The 11,965-nt window shown below is 46.7% G+C and overlaps 1 protein-coding gene across 1 annotated transcript; it reads right to left on the bottom strand.

The window, feature by feature from the left end:
* Window positions 1-10,622: 10,622 nt before the first annotated feature.
* Window positions 10,623-11,495, bottom strand: LOC119375252 (arylamine N-acetyltransferase). Its single transcript, XM_037645435.1, has one exon. It carries the CDS (start codon window positions 11,493-11,495, stop codon window positions 10,623-10,625), a length of 873 nt encoding a protein of 290 aa, XP_037501363.1.
* Window positions 11,496-11,965: the final 470 nt, after the last annotated feature.

Here is an 11,965-nt window from a genome sequence, read left to right on the forward strand (position 1 = left end):
TTCCAAACAACGGTGAATATATTTCCCGTGGTAATTTGCATACACAAAAGAGCTTTCAAATCGACTTTGAGGCGACGACTTCGCAAAGGAAGCGCAAGCGATAAGAGCCGCAAGGAAAACCGCTGTGAAAAGTTGGAAATGGAAAGAGCTTCTTTGTTAAGACAAGCTATATCGAGGCTGCCCGCGCTAAGCTGGATGTGAACGTAACGCACAGGTAATACTTATATACTTTCCTTGGCATTATGTTTGTTAGTTCTCATTAATAATGTGTCTAACAGAGCTAACGAAGGGCAAAGTAGAGAGCGGGACTACCGCTCAACTTGAACAGCTGGGATTTAATAACGTGAATGTAAATGAATTACAGCGGTCAATCTTGTTTAATTTCCGCCGGAATTCTGCTGTTCAGGACAGCATTGACATCGCGACGAGCCGTGTATTTGATCGTTGTTTACGATAGCAGTGTAGCGAACGCAGCCTCCAATGACTGCAGCATATGCGCTCGCACGATTGACAACAGAGCTTTTCTGACAAAAATGAAGAGTCCCATTTTAAAGTCACGCCTATATGTTACGAAGACCCTGTTATTACTCAATCATAAAAGAAGACATCGCCAACTCACGCGACTACCCCCTTGTGGGCCTCATGCACTACAAAAACACCAATGGACGCTATGTACAAGCAAGAGAGCGTGAGTTACAACAAAGAAGAACTGAAAAGAACAGACAATAACACATCACCAACGTATGTGGCTACAGAAAACTTCCCGGTACTCAAATGTTAACGCTTTAGGCCATCACTGGCAGCGTCACTTGTCCAGGGTTCTTCGCTACGCATTTTAACGTTATCTAGCCGTCTCGCGAAAAGAATCACATTTATCTTGTCACAGATGGCCAAGTTTGTTAACTGATGCAAGTGACATGCAAAGTCGCAGTGTTTCTACACTGCCAGGGCGTTAATAATCAGGCTAGCACATCCACACAAGGGAGCGGCTGCAATTTGTCGTCTCCCCTCCACCAGAGGCTTCTTCTAAACATCGCTTAGTGGGCACGCTTGTCGACGAGCCTACATGGAGCCTTTGGTTTTAGGGACAACAAGGGAAAGCTGAGCACACCTGCGATTGAAATAAGTAAGAGACGGTTAGAGTATTGGTAGCAGAAGATTAGAGAGAAAGGAGAAAAATAAATATTGCAAGAAAATAAGGCAATTCTGCCGTAAAGTGGAGAGAACTGGGCTGAGAAATTACGTTTTTTACAGCGAAAGCTGTTATGAGATCGTTTCACCGGCCGTTTTTGGCGCCGTAGTTGTCCGCCGCCGCCGCCGCCGCCGGTGTCCGTAACCAGTATCGCTCGAAATAAGAAAAAAAAGAAATAAGAAAAAAAATTCCAGGATGGAACGAGATTCGAACCTGGGCCCTCTGCGTGGGAGCCCAGTATTGAACCTCTGAGCCATGCCGGTGCTTGAAACTGCTTTTCAAAAAGGTCCTATACAGGCTTCATGTCGGGAAGGAACCACATTAGCATATGCAATATAGCGTGGTAGAAGAGTAAAATAAGCACCAAGCGTCGCACAACGCGAATTCTGTAACCAGGCGTCACACAATGCGAATTGCTCAACGAGTACGTTGTTGAATGCTTCCAACCCATTACAAAGGGCTCTGCCATAATTCTTCATCGTCATCAGGCACAGCATCAACAAAGTGCGCATAATGCCTTACATGCGTTTAGCAGGTACCAACGCTCTCCGTAGAATGACGAAAAATGGCACAGTGCCTGCTGCCCTACATCTCAAAAATTACAATGATAGCGTGATAGATAGGAGATAGCGTAGCGTAGTTTATAGCGTAGTGGGTTCCTCGCAAGTGCACTTGTATTGGTTGCCAAGGAAGCCCATAAGCGCATGATCCACTTCCTCGGGGTCTTAGTAAAATTACAATGATTTATAGCGTACGTAGTGGGTTCCTTGCAAGTGCACTTGTATTGGTTGCCGAGGAAGCCCATGAGCGCATGACCCATTACGTCGGGGTCTCAGTAAAGTCCTTCGCCCCCCCCCCCCCCGTCTCTCTCCCACGTCAACGTATGCTATACAGCATGACGGGAGAGGGAAATAGCGACCGGGCGTCACCCAATGCAAATTACATAACTGGTGGGCCGTTTAAAGCTTCCCACACATTAAAAAGGGCTGAGCCATAATTTTTCATCGTCATCAGTCGTCGCGTCAACAAAGTGTACATAATGCCTTACAGACGTGTAGCTGGTGCCTCGCTTCTCCGCAGAATGACGATGAATGGCTTAGTAGGTGCTTCCCAACTTCACAAAAATTGTGATTAATCGCGTAGTGGGTACCTTTCTAATGTGCTTGTATTGTAGCCCCAGGAGAGCTTAACGGGCTCTAGAAATGCCGCTCTTCCAGCTTTCGCTGTGACTGTGCTGCGGTTTCAGCGCAGGCCTGGCGTTTTTTTTCTTGTAGCAAGATAGATTTATTTGAAGTCGAGAGATTAGGCCAACATTAAGGAACAAGATTTTTTCTTTGTCGAGCCTGGTGGCACACTTGTCACCGCCCCGTTATAAAGAGACGCTCATAGCATCCACCCATCCGTGGTGGCATGACAGTCTATAGGCATTGCAGTGGTCATAAGATGCAGTGGCCATAGGGCCAAGCTTCCGGCAAGTAGCTTTCAGGGTGGGAGAGAACAAATCAGCAGCCGTGACGCACACTGCTCACCAAGTCAGTAGCCAAGTGCAGGTTACTTCAGCAGGAGTGTGAGCGCGTTACTGTTGCTGGTGACTCGCATTTAGTTCTGTGCGCATACGCAATCAAGGAGAGGGCGAAAGGCGGTAAAAGAGTTTCGATTAGGACATGCCTAGGACAGACGATGGGGTCAGTCATGAGGCAAGCGAGAGAAAAACTCACAGCTTAAGCTGACGGACGCAACCTCGTTGTAATTGCGGGAGAGATAAATGGCGCCTTAAACAGAACTAGCGTCAGAACTAGCGACGACCATGGCAAGGGGGCTCAATTACATTTGCGCCGTGTCCCCCCAGGTGCAGATTGTAGTATGCACGGTTACGGAGGTACTAGTGCGCGACGACGACCTGCAAATAGCGGTTTCCGACTCAAGCAAACAGATATGGCAAATGTGTCGGGAGAAAGGTTTCGAGCTAGTGGAAAATAAACAAGGAGGTGCACAGGTCGGGTGGTCTCCAACGAGACAGAATTACTTCGATAGGAGGCTTGGTGATGAGGCGAGTTGGCGACTGGCAGGATGCGCAGAAGCTTTTAGGGGCGAAGCTCCTTAAGGCGGCACCCGTTCGTCCCTCGTAGTCGTAGTCGTAGTAGTCGTAGTGCGTAACCAGTCTTACGCTTTGACCTCCAAGGTGGTGTCGGTGGGAGATTTTCCTGTGCGTTGTTGAACAATAAAAAATTCGCAGCGTGCGCGTTAACTAAAAGACGAATTCTTCTGTCTCTCATTCCCCATTAGCAGCCATTGGCATGCTCAAGTAGGAAACGTTAGTAGAAGTAGAAGTGTAAGTGTTAGCTAAAAGCCGACTTCTTCTGTCTCTCATTCCCATTAGCAGCCATTGTTTACCTCCAAGGTAGTGCCTGGTGAGATTTCTCCTGTGCGTGATTAAACAATAAAAGTTTTGTTCAAAACGCCGTTGATTGATGAAATAAACCAACGAAAGACGCCAGATGTTTTGTAAAAGCAAAACGAAAGAACTTCAGATGTTTCTAAAGCAAAACGAAAAGACGCCATCTGCTTAACGAAAGACGCCAGTTGTTTTCTAAAGCAATGGTTTTCTAAACAATAAAAATTCACAGCGTACATGTAAAATTAAAGTGAGCTGCAAGTCGTCATAACTCATCGAACCTTTAGTATAAACGCGCCCGATCTCACGTCGGTGATGATGTACTGGGCAGAATTCACGGAAGATTCACGGTTTACCGATGAACCTCCGCAGCTTCGCCCACTCATCATCATTCCCTCCGTGGATATGCTGTGATTTTTGTTCGGGGACACGCGGGCCCTTCGAAGTCCAGGGTAGCTTGTAACAAAGAAAACAACCAAGAGGACTCTTTGGCTGGTATTATTGCGAAAAACCTGAAAAAAGGTGAAGGAAAACAGGAAGAAAGCGCGTGCTGCAATAAGATACATAAATATGCAGGGTGGCAGAAAAGCGGAAAAATTATTTGAGGAGCAGTTAAGTAATGAACAGATAAGTGCTGGCGCGGTTACAAAAACACACCTTAGAGACTTGGAAGAGCCACCAAATAATGGAAATTATGTTTGGGAAGGGCGCGACAGGATCATAACCGAAAGGAAAGGTGGGGGTGTTGGAATGCTAATCCACCGCGGAGCCACATGGGAGAGAGTGAAACAAATGTGTAGACCTCTGGGTTTTGGGCACAGTAGGCGGATAGAAAAATCGCGAGGCCTGCGCTGAAACCGCAGCACAGTCACAGCGAAAGCTGGAAGAGCGGCGTTTCTAGAGCCCGCTGTAAGCTCTCTTGGGGCGACAATACAAGTACACTAGAAAGGTACCCACTACGCCATAAATCACAGTTTTGTCAAGTTGGGAAGCACCTACTAAGCTATTATTCGTAATTCTATGGAGAAGCGAGGCACCAGCTACACGTTTGTAAGGCATTATGTGCACTTTGTTGACGCGACGACTGATGACGATGAAGAATTATGGCTCAGCCCTTTGTAATGGGTTGGAAGCTTTAAACGGCCCACCAGTTATGTAATTTGCATTGGGTGACGCCCGGTCGCTATTTCCTTCTCCCGTCATGCTGTATAACATACGTTGACGTGGGAGAGAGACGGGGGGGGGGGGGCGAAGAACTTTACTGAGACCCCGAGGAAATGGATATGGGTTTCCTTGGCAACCAATACAAGCGCACTTGCGAGGAACCCACTACGCTATAAATCATTGTAATTTTACTGAGACCCCGAGGAAGTGGATCATGCCCTTATGGGCTTCCTTGGCAACCAATAGAAGTGCACTTGCGAGGAACCCACTACGCTATAAATCATTGTATTTTTTGAGAAGTAGGGCAGCAGGCACAGTGCCATTTTTCGTCATTCCACGGAGAGAATTGGTACCTGCTAAACGCATGTAAGGCATTATGCGCACTTTGTTGATGCTGTGCCTGATGACGATGAAGAATTATGGCAGAGCCCTTTGTAATGGGTTGGAAGCATTTAACAACCTACTCGTTGCGCAATTCGCACTGTGTGACGCCTGGTTACAGAATTCGCGTTGTGCGACGCTTGGTGCTTATTTCACTCTTCAAACACGCTATATTGCATATGCTAGTGTGGTTCCTTCCCGACATGAAGCCTGTATATCACCTTTTTGCAAAGCAGTTTCAAGCACCGGCATGGCTCAGAGGTTCAATACTGGGCTCCCACGCAGAGGGCCCAGTTTCGAACCTCGTTCCATCTTGGAAATTTTTTCTATTTCGTTTTCTTTTCTTATTTCGAGCGATACTGGTTACGGACACCGGCGGCGGCGGCGGCGGCGGCGGACAACTACGGCGCCAAAAACAGCCGGTGAAATGATCTCATAACAGCTTTCGCTGTAAAAGTGGCTAAGGGTAGCCTGCTTGTGGACGGCGAATAACTGCGGTGAAAATAATGAGGAGAGTGTGAATTGCATAGGTACGGATATTGAAGAATGCAGTAATGGGGACAAGATCACCCATTTTGGGAACATGAATACCCATATACATGACCTTGGCCGATATTCATACTCATATGGGAAGCAGAATCCCGGTTTAAGCTTGTTGGTACTCGTTCGTAACTGAGGGAACGTTGCGGCACAAATTGAACGAAGTTTTCTGAGTTATGAACCAATGGGAAATCATTGCTAGATCTCTGCGTGCCACATAGTTTAGAAAGAGTTACCACGGGGCCTAAGTAGGATGGGCAGATTACGTGGGAAGTCGGAAACAGATAATCGATCAATATTTATTGTCTCATGAAAGAAGGAATTTATGAAAAGCTCAGAAAAATCAGAATAAATGAGGAAGGTATTAACTTGGGAAGTGATCATAAAGACATAACTTTACAAATGGGATTTACAGATGGGATATAATTCTGGAAATAAGAGTACAGAGTCTAAGTGCGGCCGGTCGCACTTAAATAACAATCAAATGACAAATAGAGCCGCAAGAGTCGAGGAAAAAGCAGACAAAATACCCGGCAAGCACTGGGGGTATAGTGAGATGTTTCATGTAATGACGAAAGAAATAAGGAAGAAAAAGGAAGCTATTTGCTGGAAAGGAAAGAGACAGCCAAAAAGTTTGTGGAACAAGGAAATTCGGGAAGCGATCGAGGATCGACGTGAAGCACCACGGGAGCGTAGACAAGCAAAAAAAGGAGAAGGGGTCGCAGGACAAAGCCAAGAAATTATGGGAAATATATTTAGAGAAAAAAATCATTATACAGATATTGGTCGAAGCAAAAATTTAAATGTGAAAGTGAACGATGGGTGACAAAGGCTCACGGAAAAGCCACGTTTAGGGTATTTTGGAGCCACATAAAAGCGCCGCCAGGTAGGAAGTCTGTCCCGATGCAACAACATGCTGTAAATGAAGGATGAAATCAATTGGAAGGGTACGAAGCAATAGGTTACATCCGAAAGGTAACAGCCGATTGGTTTAAAAAGACCGTCCAGGGGATTTTCCCGATGAGAAAAAGCATGAAGGATAGCGCAACCGAAGAAGAGCTAGTACTTGAGAATTTCAACTGGAAGAAGGCTCAAGGAAACATTTCAAAGCACACCGCCCCATGTTTAAGGCGTTCCCGTCAGCCTCATTAGCAAACTAGGACATAACACTAAAGAAGCACTATTTAAAGCTGTGAAAAAATGTTTACAGAACAGGCAAATCCCGGACAGATGGCGAAAAAGTAGAATTAACTTTATAAAGACAAGGGAGAAAAGCATATCATTCGCTCGTATAAACCGCTAAACATTACATCGGTACTATACAGGTTGCCGATGCAGGCAGTAAAATTAAAAATAGAAACGAGGGCGCAACATAACGCTGTTTTGGGAGAACATCAGAGTGGATTTGGAATCAGCAGTCGATTAGATTATAACATATTTGTTCTTATTCAGTGCATACAAATATCTAAAATAGAAAACACGCATATGTACATGGCTTTTCTAGACATGACTGGGTCGTATGATAAAAGTTATTCGGGAAATGTTTGGGATATATTGAAAAAAGTGGCCATAGGCAATAACTGTATACAGCTAGGGAGCAAAGAAAATATTCATATTAGCAAGGGGCTGAACAAGTTATGTCCTTTCTCCCCGCTGTTATTCATGCTGTACGTGGTCAAGATGAAAGAAGTGCTAGAAGGTAGCAACATTGGTTTTCATCTGCCACGCAAACATGGCGACGTGATGTTCCAGCACCAGCTCCCAAGTTTATTCTATGCTGATGATATTGTCTTATTTGCTGACAGCCGAGATGATATACATCATCTGGTGGATATATGCGGAAGGGAATATGAAGCTCTAGGACTAGAATTTAGTGTAACAAAACTTGTATTGGTGGTATTTAATGATCCCAATAAACAGGGATGGCCAATACAGGGCCAAGAAATGCCGAAAGTAAGCCAGTACATGCACATCGCAGTATGGGTAAATGAGAGTGATATATACGTGGAGGTGCAGGAAAAAGCCTCCGCAGCTACAATATGTGCGACGTGCTTCGAGGCCTGTGGAAAGGTACAATGGTTCCGGGGCTTACATTTGTAAACTCAGAGGTGTGTATGAGGTCAAAGGTGCAATCAGGAATGGATGTGAATCAAACTACTGCGGGACGCCTCGCGTTGGGCGCTCACGGGAGGACTACAAAGGAGACTATACAGGGCGATATCGGATGGACAGTTTTTGAAGTCAGGGAAGCTCTGTATATTTCCCCCCTATTATTTCGCAATAAAATAATTTGGTAGTGAGCACCTGTCCCGTGTTGTTGTCTTTTGTGCCCCGTCATTCTTGCGCTCTGCTTTTATTTTCAAACAAGGGATAGTAGATCGGTGACCTATCTCGTGCAGTGCAACCACCCTATTAATTCCCATAGGAGCAGTTCTCCCGCTACCTATAGTATCTGCATGGTCAGCATGAATGTGTTGCAGCTAAAATGACCACATACCGTATTTTTATGCTGACAAAAGTAGTGTTCAAAAAGACTAAGCAGTTTTGCCACGCGTCTGGAGCGGTCGTGAATATGTGGAAAACTAACAAGTGCCTAATGGGGAACAAAACCCTCTAGATCTGCTGGTGTTAGTTGGAACAGTGCACCGCTAGGACACCTTGTGCCTTTGCATCGAATATGGAACAATGCGCCACACTGCTCGTCAGCACTCACGCTTGTCAAGCGCGCCTCGCAAGCATGCATAGGGTGAGGAGATCTTTCTGTGTTCGCCTGTGTGCAGGTATGCAATGTCTTCCTTGTTGCAAAGGTTATTTACGTGTGTCAGGAACTAAACTGCTCGTGAGATAAAGATCAGGCTATGCACAGAATATTCACCACTTTCGTGGGGGGGGGGGGGGGGGTATCAATGGGAACCAACGCGTAGGGGTAACTTGTTCTTCCTTCGGTATCTTCTGGGATAATGTATTTGTTTGTGCACTAACTTACGCCTCGGTTTGTAGTAGGCGCGTTGCGTATAAATGTGCCATGCTTGCAACCAGCCAAGCCATTTTAAAAATACTGCTTTATTGTTAAATTCAAGGCTCTGAATTACTAATGTGTGAAGTTCTAAAAACAGAACATATACAAAAACGTCCTCTATTTTCAGATAAAGACGTAATTCCATTCCCATTCCATTCCGTGAAAAATGCGCTTAATACCATTCCCATTCCATTTCTCCAAGCGTTCTCGCCATTCCATACCCCGGGGCTCGAAAATGTGGAATGATTCCAGAGTCATTCCAGTTCTGGAGCGGCAACTCCGCAGCGCTGGTGGGAAGGAATAAACAACACGCTCTTTGCGCTATTAGCATTGTGTGATGGCTGGTTGCTATTTTACTCTTCTGCCACGCTATATTACATATGTTAACACGATTCCTTGCCCGACATGACGCCTGTGTGGTGTATTTTTGCGAAAGAGTTACAAGCAACAGCCTGGCACTGTGGTGGAAGACCCGACTGCCACGCAGAGGGAGCGGGTTAAATGCCACTCCGACCCTAGAAATTTGCTTCTGATTTAACTTTTTCTTATTTCACTCAATAGCGGTCGAGGACACCGGCGGCGGCGGACAACCGTGACGCCAAAATCAGCTTTTGTGATCTCATAAGAACTTTCGCTGCAAAAAACGCCAGCGCTGACAATACCCTTTCCACTTTGGCCTGCATGACAGACGCGCAATAGTCCACTTGCGTTAATATAAACATCTCTGGTTGCCACTGTAATTTCAGCATATCTTTCCTTTGGAATTCCTGCCTGAGGAACGCGCTAATGCTGTACCCTGAGACATGCTCACATTGCATGACCTCAGTTGCTCCGGAGTGCGAAGTTTTCTCGTGAACCCAAAAAAAAACGATTGAAAATATTCCGGCTTCCCTCCGGAACGAAATAATAGATAAAGTTTCGGTTACGTTTTCGTTCCGGTGAAAAATATTGTTTTTTTTTCGTTTTCTGTTTTCATTCCGTTCCGACACACCGGAAATAAGTAAGGTACGGTTAGAGTATTGGTGGCAGAAAATAGAGAGAAAGGACAAAAATAAATAATGGGTTAAGTAAGGGCGTTCTGCCATAAGGGGCAGAGAACTGTGCTGTGAATTTGTTTTTTTTTTTTCGATGGTAAGATAGAATAATCGAAGTAGACGAGGCATTAGACTAAATTTAAAAAAAAGTGTTTTTTATTTCTTTTTCTTTTTGCCGAGCCTCGTGGCGCACGCCACCGCCCCATTATAATGGGGACGCTCATCGAATACACAGAAGGAGCGCGAATGAACAACTGTCCCTGCTCGACGCTTGCAGTGCGCTGCTCAAACACGAAGAACGACGCACGAAAAGAACACACCGGTATACACATGACGAGCGCTCCATGGAAGAAAAGGCGCCTTTGACAACGATAGGTCCTCCTATCGAAACATCGGCCAGCATGTCTGAGTAACTTTCGCCTGTTCATTCAATCTATCTGCACATTTTCATATATTGGTTTAGCAATATGTCTTGCGGACTGAAGGCCGTCGGTACTCAAGGTATGCCTCTATTTTAACACCTGTGGTTAGTAGAAAATTGCAGAAATAAAGAGTACGCATCTGCAGTCAAATGTCATTATTGCTGCGCGCACAAATGTGTTTCTTCACAGTCAATGCGTTGGTTGCTAATAGGGAATTTTTGCTGGATCGCAGATCCTAAAAAAAAAAAAAACCAAACAGTAATGTTGCACTCGGGAATAGTTAGTGCCAAACTGCACGCAACTGCTAATAACGTGCAGGAGTGCACCTCACCGGGCGGGTTAGTGCATGATTAAGAGCAGTCCAGCGCTGTTTGTTCCCTTCTCAATAATAACATGCAATGTGCTAAAACATTCTCCTTGTGCGTCGGTACGCCCACCAACACTGTCAGCAACACCAGCCCTAAAATATACAACGTCAATAGCGAGTTTCCTCGAGAACCGTTGTCAAGCGACTACGCAGCGGCCCCAAATCCTCGGGACTGAGGTGAATACAGAACTCAGTTTGTAACAGGGAAAGCAACTCGTCCACGTTCTTGATATCCCTCTTGTCCATGGCGTGGCCACCACACACACGCAGGCGCCGCCTGTACCGACCGTTGACCAAGCCGAGCCACGCTTCTCCATCACTGCGCGCCATCATGAGAGCACGGCACATCACAGAATCGGGGTTTGTGCAAGTGTACCAGTTGAGAGGAGCACAGTCCAGCCAGCGCTGATCGCGCGGTTCGATGCGGTACATCGGTATCCACTCATCGCGGCCTCGGATACAAAGCTCAAGCGTACCAGGTTCACAGTCGGATTCAGCACCAAGCTGTCGCAGCCAGTAAGGGTGGTCCGGGCTCTCTTTTGTTTCGTTGAGGGGCAGTGGAATGTACGGGTTGGCCGAACCGAAGCCGACGTCGACAAGGTGCTCGCCCTCGGGTATGTCCACTATAAGCACCACGTGCTGCTGAAGCGTTATGGGTGCTTCTTGAGGGCGTCCCCAGCGAACGCGTGCCATACGCAGACGCAGCCGGTAGCCCAGCGCTTGCAGAAGACGTGCGAACAAGGAGTTGAGCTCGAAGCAGTAGCCACCGCGTCCACGCTCCACTAACTTGGCGAATAGCGAGTTGACATCCAGCGCAATAGGTCGGCCCAGCAAAACATCGATGTTCTCGAAGGTAACGTGTTGCAGGTGCGCCTCAATGAGTGTCCTGAGCGAATCCAGGTCAACGGGGAAAGGCTCTTTCTTGGGCACGCCGAGGCGCGCCAAGTACGCATCTGTTTGCTGCGCGGTCAAGGGATCCATTTCCAAAGAACGATGACTATATTTCACGCGGCATCACACGTCAAAGAGCTTTCGGATCGGCATTGAGGCGACAACTTCGCTAAGGAAGCGTAAGCGATATGGCGCGCAACGAACACCGCTGTAAAGAGTCTGGCAACGGAAAGCCTAAGTGTCGTACTCGAATGAACGGCCTTGAGACAATGCGGAAATCAACTCACTACGTGGCGCCTGCCCTCGCTGGTGCGTCGCGGCCGGGCCACGCGGACAGACTGCGCCATCGCCCGTTGCACAAGTAAACTAATCAAGAACGGCGGTCTGAAACACCCTCGATACGGACGCGAGACCGGTTCGTCGGCCGGCACTTACTCCGCCGGCGATTTCGCAATGGGCGCCTCAGTACACACATGTATTTTTCCTCGGGTATTAGGCCCGAAGCCGCAATATATCGTGATAAATGCGCAGCTTGTGTTGATTCTTATATCTGCGGACGC

Source organism: Rhipicephalus sanguineus, chromosome 11, assembly GCF_013339695.2.
Source record: "Rhipicephalus sanguineus isolate Rsan-2018 chromosome 11, BIME_Rsan_1.4, whole genome shotgun sequence".
Lineage (NCBI taxonomy): Eukaryota > Metazoa > Arthropoda > Arachnida > Ixodida > Ixodidae > Rhipicephalus > Rhipicephalus sanguineus.

What these genes read in the sequence shown, in the direction of transcription:
- LOC119375252 (XM_037645435.1), bottom strand. Translation starts at nt 11,495, where the DNA reads ATGGATCCCTTGACCGCGCAGCAAACAGATGCGTACTTGGCGCGCCTC.